Source organism: Mugil cephalus, chromosome 2 (assembly GCF_022458985.1).
Source record: "Mugil cephalus isolate CIBA_MC_2020 chromosome 2, CIBA_Mcephalus_1.1, whole genome shotgun sequence".
Lineage (NCBI taxonomy): Eukaryota > Metazoa > Chordata > Actinopteri > Mugiliformes > Mugilidae > Mugil > Mugil cephalus.
In genome coordinates, this window is record NC_061771.1 from 23383560 (window position 1) to 23401861 (window position 18302).

The 18302-nt window shown below is 44.6% G+C and overlaps 1 protein-coding gene across 1 annotated transcript in view; it reads left to right on the top strand.

The window, feature by feature from the left end:
• The window catches only part of ank2a (ankyrin 2a, neuronal), a 74744-nt gene that overhangs the window by 45575 nt on the left and 10867 nt on the right, over positions 1-18302 (top strand). Inside the window, exons 41-45 of the mRNA XM_047576158.1 lie at positions 3948-4025; positions 4169-4300; positions 4478-4618; positions 4692-4902; positions 5110-5188. Coding sequence (XP_047432114.1) covers positions 3948-4025; positions 4169-4300; positions 4478-4618; positions 4692-4902; positions 5110-5188 — 641 coding nt within the window. The remainder of the gene's footprint in view (positions 1-3947; positions 4026-4168; positions 4301-4477; positions 4619-4691; positions 4903-5109; positions 5189-18302) is intronic.

The following is an 18302-nucleotide window of genomic DNA, read 5'->3' on the forward strand; positions in this document are numbered from 1 at the left end:
GGGAAGAGACAAAGGGACACCTGCAAAATGATGAAGTTGGAGTTGAAGAACTAACACCAACGTCCCTGTTGGAGTCTCCATTCCAAGAAGCTTACATTGAGAGAAACATACACCAACAACAGACTGAAACTGAGAAGGATATGTCTGGCATGATGTCACATCTTAGTACTGACTTAGATCAATACCTCAAGGAAACACCAGTGACCAGACAAAGCCATGCAGAAGAGGATCTAGTCCATGAGAGCTGTGAACAAAGGATACTGAAAAGTGAAGATTTTGGAGACCAGATACAGGAAGAGGCAAAGGAACACCTTCCAAATGATGTAGTGGGACTCAAAGAACTAACACCAACATCCATAATGGAGACTCCATTCAAAGAAGCGTACATTGAGAGGAACATATACCAACAACAGACTGAAACTGCAAAGAATATGTCTGGCATGATGTCACTTCTTAGTAATGACTTTGATCAATATCTCAAGGAAACACCAGTGACCAGACAATGCCATGCAGAAGAGGATATAGTCCATGAGAACTGTGAAGAAATAATACCGACCAGTGGTAGTTTCGAGGACAAGCTTTCCAAAGAGGTACATGACCAGCAAAACGAGATGGAAAAACAAACTACTGACTTGGTATTGGAGACCCCATTCCAAGAAGTTTGCATTAAGAAAGACACAGAGCAACAGCAGCCTGCAACTGAGAAGAATATGTCAGGCATGTTGTCACTTGACAGGGACTTAGATCAGTATCTCATAGAAACACCAGTGGCAACAAAATGCCACCCACAAGAGGATCTAGTCCATGAGACCTGTGAACAAATGATACTTAGTCATATCTTAGAGGACAAAGTTGGGAGAGAGGCAAATGAAGACCTCTATATGCAGTGTCCTACATATTCTGATAAAGATGAATGTTCCAAGAGTTTCTCGTCTGAGGAGGGTATGGCTAAAACCTCACTGAGTGCATTGACACCCTTTACTGACTCTACAGAAGGGATGGTGGACATAACAAATTCAACAGATTCCAAAAATGTCACTTTAGTTTCTTCTCATTCAATTTTCAGAGCACAAGACTTCATGGAACTACCAAGTACTTATGACACACCACAACGGCCAGTTGATTTGGAAAGCCTAAACACTCTGATATTTGAAGACCCATCTAAAGAACCATGTCACAGAGATTCACTTGAAGCAAGTCCTCTCATGGAAGACAGATCTTCAAACAATTCCCCTGATTCAATTGAACCAAGCCCCACCAAAGAATCTCCTTGTCCAGACTCTCTTGAGGGAAGTCCTATTCAATCAAAGGACACAGAATTTAAAATGCCAGAGAAGACAGCTTTGTATGAGGATTATGCTTCTCAGCTTAAAGCATGTTTTGCTCATGAGGATGTTGAGATCATGCAAATGGATAATGAAAATAAGGAAGACAAATATTCAGACTCCACAAAGAGAGAGAGTGATGACAGTGAGAGTCGTTGTGTAGTCATTGAGCAAAGCTCTCTTGACAAGAATGATAATAGTGAGGATGATGCCAACAATAAACAATTCACTCCCGAAGAAGAGATGTTCAAAATGGCTGCAAAAATCAAAACATTTGAGGAGATGGATCAGGAGTCCAAAATGAAGAGAGAAAAATCTTTAGATATCACTGCAGTATCAGAGACAGACGATCATGAAGATGGTAAGATATTTAAAACATCTGGCCCAGTTATGCCGTCTTCTTCAGAAGATAAACTACAAAACGAATCTGAAAAATGTACTCAGTCAATTGATGCATGTGAGGATTCTGTGCCACTGTTATCGGAAATAGAACCAAAAGCAGACAAGGATAAGGGCACAATAGAAAGTGAGCATTGCCAAGTCACTGGTACTCATCTGTCCTGCTCTATGATGCATGAGCACCATTTAGACAATGACAAAGAAGTTGAATCTCCCCCAGAGGATGGTTCAGGTTCTGTAAGCAAACCTCTGGCTGAGGTTGAGATTGAGGAACAAATTAAACTTTGTTCTGCAGAGGATAGAAAAACATCCAACAAAATATCAGATGTTGAGAGAATCACTAATCCATTTGAGTTTCAAGAAGGGAAGTTATTTGAAATGACTAGAGGTGGGGCTATTGACATGACAAGAAGTTTTGACGAAGAAGGGGAAGGATATGCATTTTTTCACATTGGGGAACGTCCAGTTGATGAAGTTGTGCCAGAAGAGACTGAGGAAACTCAAACACATCCCTTAACTGTACAGAGAAGTGATTCTATTACAGACACAACCCTTCCACAGACCCCCAAATCACATGTGATTCAGGGTATAAGTGACGAAGTCCCTTGTCCTAAACCCAGAACTCTGATCAAACCTGCGAGTGACCAGTCAGAGATTGAAAAGCCACTTACCTGGGCTGATTGTGGTGTCTTCGATGAGGTACAGCTTTGTTCCACGAGTTCTGTGGACAGTCTAACAAATATTCAGACAGAGGCTCAACATCTTGAAAGCCTTGGGCTAGACTATCTGGAGTCTACCATAGCTGACCTTCAATCAGGAGCATCAGCAGCTGACTATTCAAAGTTCTCAGAGCAGAGCCATGATCTCTCAGACTCCTCCCCTGATAATAAGGATGATGAGGTATATGAAGATGATGAAGACCAGTGCTCTGTCATAGAGATGGCATTTTCAGTTTCACAGCCCGGTATTTCAGCAGTTCATCAAGATTCACCGTCAGCCACCACAACAAAAGAGGAAATGATAACCATCACACAGAAATCTGACTTTCAAAGACAAGCAGAAAAAGGCTCAACTTTGGGTCTTAGGACAAGATCCGAGGCTAGTGAAACAAATAAAGCCTCTTATGAAGACAGTAGGAGTTATTCTGATAGTAGCAGTAAAGCCATTCTTTCCCCCTCTAAACTTACCACCATGATGCAACAGAAACCTTTCGCTCATGTGTTGCCCTCATGCTCTCCCCCAAACAAAGATGTCAAAATCTCTAATACTATAGAAACAACTGTTAGCTCATCTGTGGATTCTGATGATACAAGCAGTGCTAGTCACAGGAGTCCAGACTCTGTTGTCTTCGCATATGACTTTAAAACCTCACATAGTTCAGATTCTGATGGCAATATGCTGCCAGCTGTGCATCCATCTTGGGGGACAGAGGTTGTATTTGAATCCAGGCCTGCCTGGGATGACACGGTGGAAACTCAAATGCAGAGAATCATCGATGACCAAACTCCCCAATGTACACCAGGTATGGCCAGACCTACATTGGGTTTTCTTATCTCCTTAGCAGCAAAATCTTTTTTTTCCTCTTTATTACCTATTTTGTGTCATTTTCATACGTTTGTGATTTGTTTTGTCCCATCATTTTCTTATTCGTTTTATGTTGGTGAATGTGGATGTGTGTGTGTGCGTGCGTGCGTGCGTGTGTGTATGTGTGTGTGTGTGTGTGTGTGTGTGTGTGTGTGTTGGTATGTTATTTTTACATTTGTGTTTGTGTATATGCAATCTCAAGATTGAGTGGCCATGTTGATTAAAGATTTGGCTTAAATACTTGATACAGATTTTGACTACTGTATAGGTGTATCTGTACTAAGGTTACAGCTTTACTAATATTAACATGCACATTGCTTAATGGGCACATCAATGACCTTGCTTGCAGCAATGTTTAAAAAGCAGTACTAATTGTGACCTAATAATCATTGCTCATAAAGTAAACCTCTCTCAAATCCAACCTTTATGTTATCATCCATGTCATCATCACAGATCCACATTTACTTTACAGCCCATTATATAGCTTTGAAGAAGACATTACATCTTCACTTATTTATATTTAATAAAACAGACACCCTCAAATTGACAAAAAAAATATAAGGTCTGTTTTTGGTGGTATTTTACAACAGTTTTCATTATGCTGTAACTGAATGTTTGGCTGCCATGGTATTTTTTTAGTTGATTGGCAGGATGATGCTGACAGGAAAGAGGAAACATTAACGATCATTGCAGATCTTCTTGGCTTCAGCTGGATGGGTAAGCACTTATTTTTTGCTGAAGTCTATAGCTGCCATAAAGTGGTCATGTCCACGTTCTAGCAGAAAAACACAAAATAGTAGTGGTACTATTTATTTATTTATTTTTACATTATTGCCTTTGTCTTTTTTCCATCACTTCAGAGCTGGCAAGAGAACTGGAATTCAGTGAGGAAGATATACATCTTGTAAGAACAGACAATCCCAATTCCCTCCAAGAGCAAAGTCATGCCTTGCTGCAGCGCTGGGTGGAGCGGGAAGGCAAACATGCCACAGGTACATTGGCAGGCTTGTAATCTGTATATTTACTTTATATTTGGTTTTATTTTGAATCTACCAAATAATTTGCGTATTTAGTACACCCAGATCCATTATGTAATTTCCAGGTTTTTAGATAAATTGAAGTCAATGTGTCTCTGCTTTCTGCTAATGACTGATGATATTTTTCCACAGAGGACTGTCTGATTAAGAGACTAACCAAGATCAACCGCATGGACATTGTACATCTTATTGAAACTCAGATGAACAAGTCAGTTCAAGAGCAAACATCTAGAACTTATGCAGAGATAGAGAAGACACTGGATCACAGTGAAGGTAGTAACACCTGCAAAAATGTAGGCTCTACATGTGTGTTTCCTTGGAGTCTTATATCACATGTGTTTTACAGTGTCAGTGGCCCTTTCTTCAGTGCAAGAAGATGCAGACAGCCCCAGAATTGTGAGAAGGGTGGAGTCAGACCGCAGACCTCCCCCAGCTGTTTCTGAAGAAGATCTTTCAGTTGCTTCCTTACTGGATATTCCTTCATGGGCAGAGCCTGTTGGACATACCCACTCTGAGAGCATACATGGGGACCTGCTAGAGGAGATCGAGATCCCACAGTAAATGATCTATTTAAAATTATTCCTGACGCAATCAAAAATAAAATTCATAATTATGATGCAATTGAAAATCTTGATATCAGAGCTATATTTCATGCACAGTGAACATTTGTGCAAATGTAACACATAATTTAAGGCCACAGTAAATTGAAGTTATCATCAATGAATGTCAATGTTTGTGACCTAGCCTTCTTTTCGGTTTTACAGTGAACTAAACCCTAACCTATGGACTTCTGAGGATGTAATTGCTCCAGAACCTACAAGTCATGACAACTCAGGTGAAAAAGTAAGTACGCTACCCACTTCAAAAGAAGCAGCTCCAGGGGCCCAAGCTACTCAAGTTTATGATCCCAAAGTGAAAGACCTACAGGTTTGCTGCAGTGGTGAAGTTCATTTCATCAGGTCTTTCCAAGATGACACTCACGTCAAAGATGACTGCAGCCAAACTTTGCCATTGAAGCAGTTTGGTTGTGAAGCGGAGCAAGGGCACTCACCTGAAATTCAGAAGTTACACTCCTCAATATCTATAAAAGACTTTAGCCTGAGCCTGTCAGAGTCAGACAAAGCTGAGATTGACTTTAGTGAGCTTTGTGATGAGTTGAGGTACAAACCACAGGTGCACAATTCTAGAGGAATCTATGAGCCTAGGTTGTTAGCCTTGGAATCGGAGGACCACCCACCATCTCTTGCCATGAAGGAAGATGACACAGATGTAGCTCAAAGCAGATTCACTCATTGTACTGATGAAGCCACAGACCAACTGTACAAAGTACAATATAATCATGGTAAAATCCTGGAAGTTTCAGATATGGACATGGGATTCAAACCCTTCAAGCCTCATATATACAGTGTCGGGTGTCAGGAAAACATACCCTTCATTGATGACGATGGTGATATTCAATCAGTTGACCCCATTATTGCTACTATTCCCTTGGTGCCAAGGACTGTTATGCCAGAAATTTTTAGTGGCCCTACTCACATGGCTTGTGACTTAACTGATAAGTATTGTAACCAGTGTTCTTTTAATCCAGACAATGACCGTGTCATAGTCAATACATCCTACATCTCTGCACCAAAGCCTGCCACTTCCAGCTTTTTCCTACCAATCTCCCATCAAACTCCAGAATCACTTAAGCAAGATATGACATCACCTTCTACTTTCATGGAATATAGCCCTTTGACCCCTGATTCTTTAACATCTGAGGATCAGTGTGGTTCTTTTTTGTCTGTTAATGAAAGGTATCTCTTCCCTGCAGAGACATGGATGTTAAATGAGCCCATGCATAGATTGTCATCGCCTGAATCTGTCATGTCAATTAGTGATTACAGGGCAACATCACCTGACTCTCCTCAGCAGAAAAAGAAATTTTTATCTGCAGACTTTTCCAGCATATTGGATGACAGTCCATGGCGACTCTCCCCAATGTCTGATGCTTGTAGCTCACCAGAAGTGATAATTGACGTACATGGAAATAAATTAAACTGCTATCAGTCACATGTAGTTGGATCTAAACCACTGTTTGATTTGAATGAATCTGCCACTGATGTAATTTCATGCACTTTATGTTCGGAGTCCTTTGAGTCCTCTGATTTTGAAGTACCCAAATACAGTCAAACTTTACCTGAAAGTGAACATATCAAGAGAGAGTGTGGAACATTCTCACCTGTTGAATCAGATGATGATTGTGACGAGTTATTTTTTAAAGATTTTTCTCCTGATAGAAGAGCATTTTCTCCTCACTCAGTTACATCTATTCATGGGGACGGAATATCAGATTGCCGGCCATGTTCTGCTGGATCTCAGACTTCTCAGTGCAGTTTCTCATTTATTGAACTTTTGCTTTCAGAACCGATCCGTGCCCAACTTATGAGTCAGCATTGTGATTATTACTTACTTTATTCAGGAGGTAGTCCCACCTCCCCACTTCCAGTGTCAGCTCTGTACACTACAGTCTGTTGTCAGGAAGTGGGTACCCCAGTTAGCACACAAGAATTATCATCCTCAAATTACGCTCCTCTCCCTCAAGAAACTGTTACATCAGAATCTTCCATTTCTCAGTACAAACATGAAGAACGTGGCAATGTGCCATGTTTTAAAAAATATGTGTCATCACCTCTAAACGCATGGTTGGATGGACAAAGCACAGACGAACAAGATCATTTACCATGTATTAGAAATTCAGAAAAAAGACCAACTTCTGATGCAGATGAGAAATGCCTGACACATGCAGATATCAAAAGCATAAAAAATGAAGATTCAGGCTATGTAAGTCAAGAAGAAAAGCCTTTTAGGTACACATCACTGACCAACAAACTAGACAAGGATTCTAGTCAGACTTACATTAGTTACTGGTTTTCAAAGTTGGAGCCAGAATCCTCTAAGTACAAAGAATCACAAGATCAGTCAGATAATGTTTCAACAAACGATAGTCAAAACATCTCTGAAGACAGTGAGAACAATTTGTGTGTGTTAAAGGAATCCTCTAAAATAAGTTCTTGCCCAGATCAAAAGACAAACCGAAGCTCTCTGAAAACAGGCCACATAATTAAACAAATACCATTGTCAAAACCAGTAGTCTTTAACATGGCAGAAAAACCAAAATACATTTTAAATTTTCCAAATGAAATACCTTCACTATCTAACACGTACTTAAGTAAAACTGTGAAAAGAGATACTCAACATGAAAGTGGAAAAAGCATGTTAGGACCACACCAAAAAGCAATCAAGGAATATTTAGGAACTGATAATTTATACATTGACAGCATGATAAATGAAAGAAATGAAACTAAAACAATGGATGACAAAAGAGTACTTCCCACATCTTTTGAAAAGACACACTTGAGTGTAACAGGAATTGAAACCCAGGTACTGTCACATAAAAGGCCTCTTACATATGCAGATGTAGTGCGGGGCATTTTACATGAAAAACAGGAAGATTCTGTGCTGGGTGGAAAAAAATCTAACTTGCCAGCTGTTTGGTCTCAGTCAGTGTCATCAGACGAGGATTGTACTTCCCCCATAACAGACGATGTGTTGGCAGAGTTAAGGCCGCAGTCTCCTGAGTCGGTGGACTCTCAAAGTGAACTTAGGCCCCTTTCTCCTGACTCACCTGTTCCTCAGTTCAGGTCTTCCCATATTGATTGCAATGTGGAATTGACAGGATACAGGTCATTTACACCAGAATCAGCATTATCGGATTGGGAAGGTACAGACTTTTGCCTGGAAATTCTTTTTGACGTGGCCAGACCAGTATCTCCACAGTCAGTTTTATCAGACTTTGAACTGGACAAGCTATTTAGCAGCAGGGCATCCACACCAGAATCGCTGTCTTTTGTGGACGACATTTCTCTTTTGCATGACTGGCTGGCAGACTTAAGAGCATCCTCGCCAGAATCTGTGGCAGCAGTTGAACATTGCTCTTTGGCAGCGCCCAATATTACATTTGTTCAGACAACCTCTCAACACTGTGACTACTATTTACAATATTCTGGAAATAGACCGCTGTCACCCCTGTCCGCGATGTCAGATGGTGAGGACTTTGAATTTTGCCTTGAGGAAATGTTTGACCACCACAGACCAGATTCACCAGATTCATTTGCTTCAGGTGCTGAGATCACGTCCTTGAGCGTAGCTGTAACTGCAGCCCCAGTACTTTTAAATACAAGGCCTTTTACATATGCAGATGTAGTGCGGGGCATTTTACATGAAAAACAGGAAGATTCTGTGCTGGGTGGAAAAACATCTAATTTGCCAGCTGTTTGGTCTCAATCAGTGTCATCAGACGAGGAGTGTACTTCCCCCATAACAGACGATGTGTTGGCAGAGTTAAGGCCGCAGTCTCCTGAGTCGGTGGACTCTCAAAGTGAACTTAGGCCCCTTTCTCCTGACTCACCTGTTCCTCAGTTCAGGTCTTCCCATATTGATTGCAATGTGGAATTGACAGGATACAGGTCATTTACACCAGAATCAGCATTGTCGGACTGGGAAGGTACAGACTTTTGCCTGGAAATTCTTTTTGACGTGGCCAGACCAGTATCTCCACAGACAGTTTTATCAGACTTTGAACTGGACAAGCTATTTAGCAGCAGGGCATCCACACCAGAATCGCTGTCTTTTGTGGACGACGTTTCTCTTTTGCATGACTGGCTGGCAGACTTAAGAGCATCCTCGCCAGAATCTGTGGCAGCAGTTGAACATTGCTCTTTGGCAGCGCCCAATATTACATTTGCTCAGACAACCTCTCAACACTGTGACTACTATTTACAATATTCTGGAAATAGACCGCTGTCACCCCTGTCCGCGATGTCAGATGGTGAGGACTTTGAATTTTGCCTTGAGGAAATGTTTAACCACCACAGACCAGATTCACCAGATTCATTTGCTTCAGGTGCTGAGATCACGTCCTTGGGCGTAGCTGTAACTGCAGCCCCAGTACTTTTAAATACAAGGCCTTTTACATATGCAGATGTAGTGCGGGGCATTTTACATGAAATACGGGAAGATTCTGTGCTGGGTGGAAAAACATCTAACTTGCCAGCTGTTTGGTCTCAATCAGTGTCATCAGACGAGGAGTGTACTTCCCCCATAACAGACGATGTGTTGGCAGAGTTAAGGCCGCAGTCTCCTGAGTCGGTGGATTCTCAAACTGAACTTAGGCCCCTTTCTCCTGACTCACCTGTACCTCAGTTCAGGTCTTCCCATATTGATTGCAATGTGGAATTGACAGGATACAGGTCATTAACACCAGAATCAGTATTATCGGACTGGGAAGGTACAGACTTTTGCCTGGAAATTCTTTTTGACGTGGCCAGACCAGTATCACCACAGTCAGTTTTATCAGACTTTGAACTGGACAAGCTATTTAGCAGCAGGGCATCCACACCAGAATCGCTGTCTTTTGTGGACGACATTTCTCTTTTGCATGACTGGCTGGCAGACTTAAGATCATCCTCCCCAGAATCTGTGGCAGCAGTTGAACATTGCTCTTTGGCAGCGCCCAATATTACATTTGCTCAGACAACCTCTCAACACTGTGACTACTATTTACAATATTCTGGAAATAGACCACTGTCACCTCTGTCCGCGATGTCAGATGGTGAAGACTTTGAATTTTGCCTTGAGGAAATGTTTGACCACCACAGACCAGATTCACCAGATTCATTTGCTTCAGGTGCTGAGATCACGTCCTTGGGCGTAGCTGTAACTGCAGCCCCAGTACTTTTAAATACAAGGCCTTTTACATATGCAGATGTAGTGCGGGGCATTTTACATGAAAAACAGGAAGATTCTGTGCTGGGTGGAAAAACATCTAACTTGCCAGCTGTTTGGTCTCAATCAGTGTCATCAGACGAGGAGTGTACTTCCCCCATAACAGACGATGTGTTGGCAGAGTTAAGGCCGCAGTCTCCTGAGTCGGTGGACTCTCAAAGTGAACTTAGGCCCCTTTCTCCTGACTCACCTGTTCCTCAGTTCAGGTCTTCCCATATTGATTGCAATGTGGAATTGACAGGATACAGGTCATTTACACCAGAATCAGCATTATCGGACTGGGAAGGTACAGACTTTTGCCTGGAAATTCTTTTTGACGTGGCCAGACCAGTATCTCCACAGTCAGTTTTATCAGACTTTGAACTGGACAAGCTATTTAGCAGCAGGGCATCCACACCAGAATCGCTGTCTTTTGTGGACGACGTTTCTCTTTTGCATGACTGGCTGGCAGACTTCAGAGCATCCTCGCCAGAATCTGTGGCAGCAGTTGAACATTGCTCTTTGGCAGCGCCCAATATTACATTTGCTCAGACAACCTCTCAACACTGTGACTACTATTTACAATATTCTGGAAATAGACCGCTGTCACCCCTGTCCGCGATGTCAGATGGTGAAGACTTTGAATTTTGCCTTGAGGAAATGTTTGACCACCACAGACCAGATTGACCAGATTCATTTGCTTCAGGTGCTGAGATCACGTCCTTGGGCGTAGCTGTAACTGCAGCCCCAGTACTTTTAAATACAAGGCCTTTTACATATGCAGATGTAGTGCGGGGCATTTTACATGAAAAACAGGAAGATTCCGTGCTGGGTGGAAAAACATCTAATTTGCCAGCTGTTTGGTCTCAATCAGTGTCATCAGACGAGGAGTGTACTTCCCCCATAACAGACGATGTGTTGGCAGAGTTAAGGCCGCAGTCTCCTGAGTCGGTGGACTCTCAAAGTGAACTTAGGCCCCTTTCTCCTGACTCACCTGTTCCTCAGTTCAGGTCTTCCCATATTGATTGCAATGTGGAATTGACAGGATACAGGTCATTTACACCAGAATCAGCATTATCGGACTGGGAAGGTACAGACTTTTGCCTGGAAATTCTTTTTGACGTGGCCAGACCAGTATCTCCACAGTCAGTTTTATCAGACTTTGAACTGGACAAGCTATTTAGCAGCAGGGCATCCACACCAGAATCGCTGTCTTTTGTGGACGACGTTTCTCTTTTGCATGACTGGCTGGCAGACTTAAGAGCATCCTCGCCAGAATCTGTGGCAGCAGTTGAACATTGCTCTTTGGCAGCGCCCAATATTACATTTGCTCAGACAACCTCTCAACACTGTGACTACTATTTACAATATTCTGGAAATAGACCGCTGTCACCCCTGTCCGCGATGTCAGATGGTGAGGACTTTGAATTTTGCCTTGAGGAAATGTTTAACCACCACAGACCAGATTCACCAGATTCATTTGCTTCAGGTGCTGAGATCACGTCCTTGGGCGTAGCTGTAACTGCAGCCCCAGTACTTTTAAATACAAGGCCTTTTACATATGCAGATGTAGTGCGGGGCATTTTACATGAAAAACAGGAAGATTCTGTGCTGGGTGGAAAAACATCTAACTTGCCAGCTGTTTGGTCTCAATCAGTGTCATCAGACGAGGAGTGTACTTCCCCCATAACAGACGATGTGTTGGCAGAGTTAAGGTCGCAGTCTCCTGAGTCGGAGGATTCTCAAAGTGAACTTAGGCCCCTTTCTCCTGACTCACCTGTACCTCAGTTCAGGTCTTCCCATATTGATTGCAATGTGGAATTGACAGGATACAGGTCATTTACACCAGAATCAGCATTATCGGACTGGGAGAGGTACAGACTTTTGCCTGGAAATTCTTTTTGACGTGGCCAGACCAGTATCTCCACAGTCAGTTTTATCAGACTTTGAACTGGACAAGCTATTTAGCAGCAGGGCATCCACACCAGAATCGCTGTCTTTTGTGGACGACGTTTCTCTTTTGCATGACTGGCTGGCAGACTTAAGAGCATCCTCGCCAGAATCTGTGGCAGCAGTTGAACATTGCTCTTTGGCAGCGCCCAATATTACATTTGCTCAGACAACCTCTCAACACTGTGACTACTATTTACAATATTCTGGAAATAGACCGCTGTCACCCCTGTCCGCGATGTCAGATGGTGAAGACTTTGAATTTTGCCTTGAGGAAATGTTTGACCACCGCAGACCAGATTCACCAGATTCATTTGCTTCAGGTGCTGAGATCACGTCCTTGGGCGTAGCTGTAACTGCAGCCCCAGTACTTTTAAATACAAGGCCTTTTACATATGCAGATGTAGTGCGGGGCATTTTACATGAAAAACAGGAAGATTCTGTGCTGGGTGGAAAAACATCTAACTTGCCAGCTATTTGGTCTCAATCAGTGTCATCAGACGAGGAGTGTACTTCCCCCATAACAGACGATGTGTTGGCAGAGTTAAGGCGGCAGTCTCCTGAGTCGGTGGACTCTCAAAGTGAACTTAGGCCCCTTTCTCCTGACTCACCTGTTCCTCAGTTCAGGTCTTCCCATATTGATTGCAATGTGGAATTGACAGGATACAGGTCATTTACACCAGAATCAGCATTATCGGACTGGGAAGGTACAGACTTTTGCCTGGAAATTCTTTTAGACGTGGCCAGACCAGTATCTCCACAGTCAGTTTTATCAGACTTTGAACTGGACAAGCTATTTAGCAGCAGGGCATCCACACCAGAATCGCTGTCTTTTGTGGACGACGTTTCTCTTTTGCATGACTGGCTGGCAGACTTAAGAGCATCCTCGCCAGAATCTGTGGCAGCAGTTGAACATTGCTCTTTGGCAGCGCCCAATATTACATTTGCTCAGACAACCTCTCAACACTGTGACTACTATTTACAATATTCTGGAAATAGACCGCTGTCACCCCTGTCCGCGATGTCAGATGGTGAAGACTTTGAATTTTGCCTTGAGGAAATGTTTGACCACCGCAGACCAGATTCACCAGATTCATTTGCTTCAGGTGCTGAGATCACGTCCTTGGGCGTAGCTGTAACTGCAGCCCCAGTACTTTTAAATACAAGGCCTTTTACATATGCAGATGTAGTGCGGGGCATTTTACATGAAAAACAGGAAGATTCTGTGCTGGGTGGAAAAACATCTAACTTGCCAGCTGTTTGGTCTCAATCAGTGTCATCAGACGAGGAGTGTACTTCCCCCATAACAGACGATGTGTTGGCAGAGTTAAGGTCGCAGTCTCCTGAGTCGGAGGATTCTCAAAGTGAACTTAGGCCCCTTTCTCCTGACTCACCTGTACCTCAGTTCAGGTCTTCCCATATTGATTGCAATGTGGAATTGACAGGATACAGGTCATTAACACCAGAATCAGTATTATCGGACTGGGAAGGTACAGACTTTTGCCTGGAAATTCTTTTTGACGTGGCCAGACCAGTATCACCACAGTCAGTTTTATCAGACTTTGAACTGGACAAGCTATTTAGCAGCAGGGCATCCACACCAGAATCGCTGTCTTTTGTGGACGACGTTTCTCTTTTGCATGACTGGCTGGCAGACTTAAGAGCATCCTCGCCAGAATCTGTGGCAGCAGTTGAACATTGCTCTTTGGCAGCGCCCAATATTACATTTGCTCAGACAACCTCTCAACACTGTGACTACTATTTACAATATTCTGGAAATAGACCGCTGTCACCCCTGTCCGTGATGTCAGATGGTGAAGACTTTGAATTTTGCCTTGAGGAAATGTTTGACCACCGCAGACCAGATTCACCAGATTCATTTGCTTCAGGTGCTGAGATCACGTCCTTGGGCGTAGCTGTAACTGCAGCCCCAGTACTTTTAAATACAAGGCCTTTTACATATGCAGATGTAGTGCGGGGCATTTTACATGAAAAACAGGAAGATTCTGTGCTGGGTGGAAAAACATCTAATTTGCCAGCTGTTTGGTCTCAATCAGTGTCATCAGACGAGGAGTGTACTTCCCCCATAACAGACGATTGTTTGGCAGAGTTAAGGTCGCAGTCTCCTGAGTCGGAGGATTCTCAAAGTGAACTTAGGCCCCTTTCTCCTGACTCACCTGTACCTCAGTTCAGGTCTTCCCATATTGATTGCAATGTGGAATTGACAGGATACAGGTCATTTACACCAGAATCAGCATTATCGGACTGGGAAGGTACAGACTTTTGCCTGGAAATTCTTTTTGACGTGGCCAGACCAGTATCTCCACAGTCAGTTTTATCAGACTTTGAACTGGACAAGCTATTTAGCAGCAGGGCATCCACACCAGAATCGCTGTCTTTTGTGGACGACGTTTCTCTTTTGCATGACTGGCTGGCAGACTTAAGAGCATCCTCGCCAGAATCTGTGGCAGCAGTTGAACATTGCTCTTTGGCAGCGCCCAATATTACATTTGCTCAGACAACCTCTCAACACTGTGACTACTATTTACAATATTCTGGAAATAGACCGCTGTCACCCCTGTCCGCGATGTCAGATGGTGAGGACTTTGAATTTTGCCTTGAGGAAATGTTTGACCACCGCAGACCAGATTCACCAGATTCATTTGCTTCAGGTGCTGAGATCACGTCCTTGGGCGTAGCTGTAACTGCAGCCCCAGTACTTTTAAATACAAGGCCTTTTACATATGCAGATGTAGTGCGGGGCATTTTACATGAAAAACAGGAAGATTCTGTGCTGGGTGGAAAAACATCTAATTTGCCAGCTGTTTGGTCTCAATCAGTGTCATCAGACGAGGAGTGTACTTCCCCCATAACAGACGATGTGTTGGCAGAGTTAAGGCCGCAGTCTCCTGAGTCGGTGGACTCTCAAAGTGAACTTAGGCCCCTTTCTCCTGACTCACCTGTTCCTCAGTTCAGGTCTTCCCATATTGATTGCAATGTGGAATTGACAGGATACAGGTCATTTACACCAGAATCAGCATTATCGGACTGGGAAGGTACAGACTTTTGCCTGGAAATTCTTTTTGACGTGGCCAGACCAGTATCTCCACAGTCAGTTTTATCAGACTTTGAACTGGACAAGCTATTTAGCAGCAGGGCATCCACACCAGAATCGCTGTCTTTTGTGGACGACGTTTCTCTTTTGCATGACTGGCTGGCAGACTTAAGAGCATCCTCGCCAGAATCTGTGGCAGCAGTTGAACATTGCTCTTTGGCAGCGCCCAATATTACATTTGCTCAGACAACCTCTCAACACTGTGACTACTATTTACAATATTCTGGAAATAGACCGCTGTCACCCCTGTCCGCGATGTCAGATGGTGAGGACTTTGAATTTTGCCTTGAGGAAATGTTTAACCACCACAGACCAGATTCACCAGATTCATTTGCTTCAGGTGCTGAGATCACGTCCTTGGGCGTAGCTGTAACTGCAGCCCCAGTACTTTTAAATACAAGGCCTTTTACATATGCAGATGTAGTGCGGGGCATTTTACATGAAAAACAGGAAGATTCTGTGCTGGGTGGAAAAACATCTAACTTGCCAGCTGTTTGGTCTCAATCAGTGTCATCAGACGAGGAGTGTACTTCCCCCATAACAGACGATGTGTTGGCAGAGTTAAAGTCGCAGTCTCCTGAGTCGGAGGATTCTCAAAGTGAACTTAGGCCCCTTTCTCCTGACTCACCTGTACCTCAGTTCAGGTCTTCCCATATTGATTGCAATGTGGAATTGACAGGATACAGGTCATTAACACCAGAATCAGTATTATCGGACTGGGAAGGTACAGACTTTTGCCTGGAAATTTTTTTTGACGTGGCCAGACCAGTATCACCACAGTCAGTTTTATCAGACTTTGAACTGGACAAGCTATTTAGCACAGGGCATCCACACCAGAACGCTGCTTTTGTGGACGACTTTCTCTTTTGCATGACTGGCTGGCAATTAAGAGCATCTCGCCAGAATCTTGGCAGCATTGAACATTGCTCTTTGGCAGGCAATTACATTTGCTCAGACAACCTCTCAACACTGTGACTACTATTTACAATATTCTGAAATGAGAACCTTACCCCTTCCGCGCATGTTCAGATGGTGAGACTTGAAATTTTGCCTTGAGGAAATGTTGACCACCACAGACCAGATTCACCATTCATTTGCTTCAGGTGCTGATCAGTCCTTGGGCGTAGCTGTAACTGCAGCCCCATACTTTTAAATACAAGGCTTTTACATATGCAGATGTAGTGCGGGCATTTTACATGAAAACAGGAAGATTCTGTGCTGGGTGGAAAAACTCTAACTTGCCCTGTTTGTTCAATCAGTGTCATCAGAGAGGAGTGTACTTCCCCCATAACAGAGATTGTTGGCAGAGTTAAGGCGCAGTCTCCTGAGTCGTGGACTCTCAAAGTGAATTAGCCCCTTCTCCTGACTCCCTGTTCCTCAGTTAGGTCTTCCATATTGATTGCAATGTGGAATTGACAGGAACAGGTCATTCACCAGAATCAGCATTATCGACTGGGAAGGTACAATTTTGCTGGAAATTCTTTTTGACGTGCAGACAGTATTCACAGTCAGTTTATCGACTTGAACTGACAAGCTTTTGCACAGGCATCCACACCAGAATCGCTGTTTTTGTGGACGACTCTCTTTGCATGAGGCTCAGACAAAATCCTGCCAGAATCTGTCCATTGCATGCTCTTTGGCAGGCCAATATACATGCTCGACAACCCTCAACACTGTGACTACTATTTACATATTCTGAAAAACCCTTCACCCCTGTCCGATTCAATGGTGAGACTTCGAATTTTGCTTGAGGAAATGTTTGCCCACAGACAGTTCACCAGACATTGCTTCAGGTGCTGAATCAAGTCCTGGCGTAGCTGTAACTGCAGCCCAGTACTTTTAAATACAAGGCCTTTTACATATGCATGTATCGGGGCATTTTACATGAAAAAGAAGATTCTGTGCTGGGTGAAAAACATCTAACTTGCCAGCTGTTTGGTCTCAATCAGTGTCATCAGACGAGGAGTGTACTTCCCCATAACAGACGATGTGTTGGCAGAGTTAAGGCGCAGTCTCCTGAGTCGTGGACTCTCAAAGTGAACTTAGGCCCTTTCTCCTGACTCACCTGTCCTCATTCAGGTCTTCCCAATTGATTGCAATGTGGAATTGACAGGATACAGGTCATTTACACCAAATCAGCATTATCGGACTGGGAAGGACAGACTTTTGCCTGGAAATTCTTTTTGACTGGCCAGACCGTATCTCCACAGTCAGTTTTATCAACTTTGAACTGGACAAGCTATTTAGCAGCAGGGCATCCACACCAGAATCGCTGTCTTTTGTGGACGACGTTTCTCTTTTGCTGCTGCAGACTTAAGAGCATCCTCGCCAGAATCTGGGCAGGTTGAACATTGCCTTTGGCGCCACAATATTACATTTGCTCAGACAACCTCAACACTGTGACTACTATTTACAATATTCTGGAAATAGACCGCTGTCACCCCTGTCCGCGATGTCAGAGGTGAGGACTTTGAATTTTGCCGAGGAAATGTTTGCCACCCAGACCAATCACCAGATTCATTTCTAGGTTGAGTCAGTCTGGGTCACCTGCGCCAGCTTAACAGCCTTTATATCAGGTTTCATGGCATTTCAGATAACAGAAATCGAGTGTCTGGTGAAAAATCTAACTTGCCAGCTGTTTGGTCTCAATCAGTGTCATCAGACGAGGGTAATAACGGGGGGGGGGGGGGGGGGGGGGGGGGGGGGGGGGGGGGGGGGGGGGGGGGGGGGGGGGGGGGGGGGGGGGGGGGGGGGGGGGGGGGGGGGGGGGGGGGGGGGGGGGGGGGGGGGGGGGGGGGGGGGGGGGGGGGGGGGGGGGGGGGGGGGGGGGGGGGGGGGGGGGGGGGGGGGGGGGGGGGGGGGGGGGGGGGGGGGGGGGGGGGGGGGGGGGGGGGGGGGGGGGGGGGGGGGGGGGGGGGGGGGGGGGGGGGGGGGGGGGGGGGGGGGGGGGGGGGGGGGGGGGGGGGGGGGGGGGGGGGGGGGGGGGGGGGGGGGGGGGGGGGGGGGGGGGGGGGGGGGGGGGGGGGGGGGGGGGGGGGGGGGGGGGGGGGGGGGGGGGGGGGGGGGGGGGGGGGGGGGGGGGGGGGG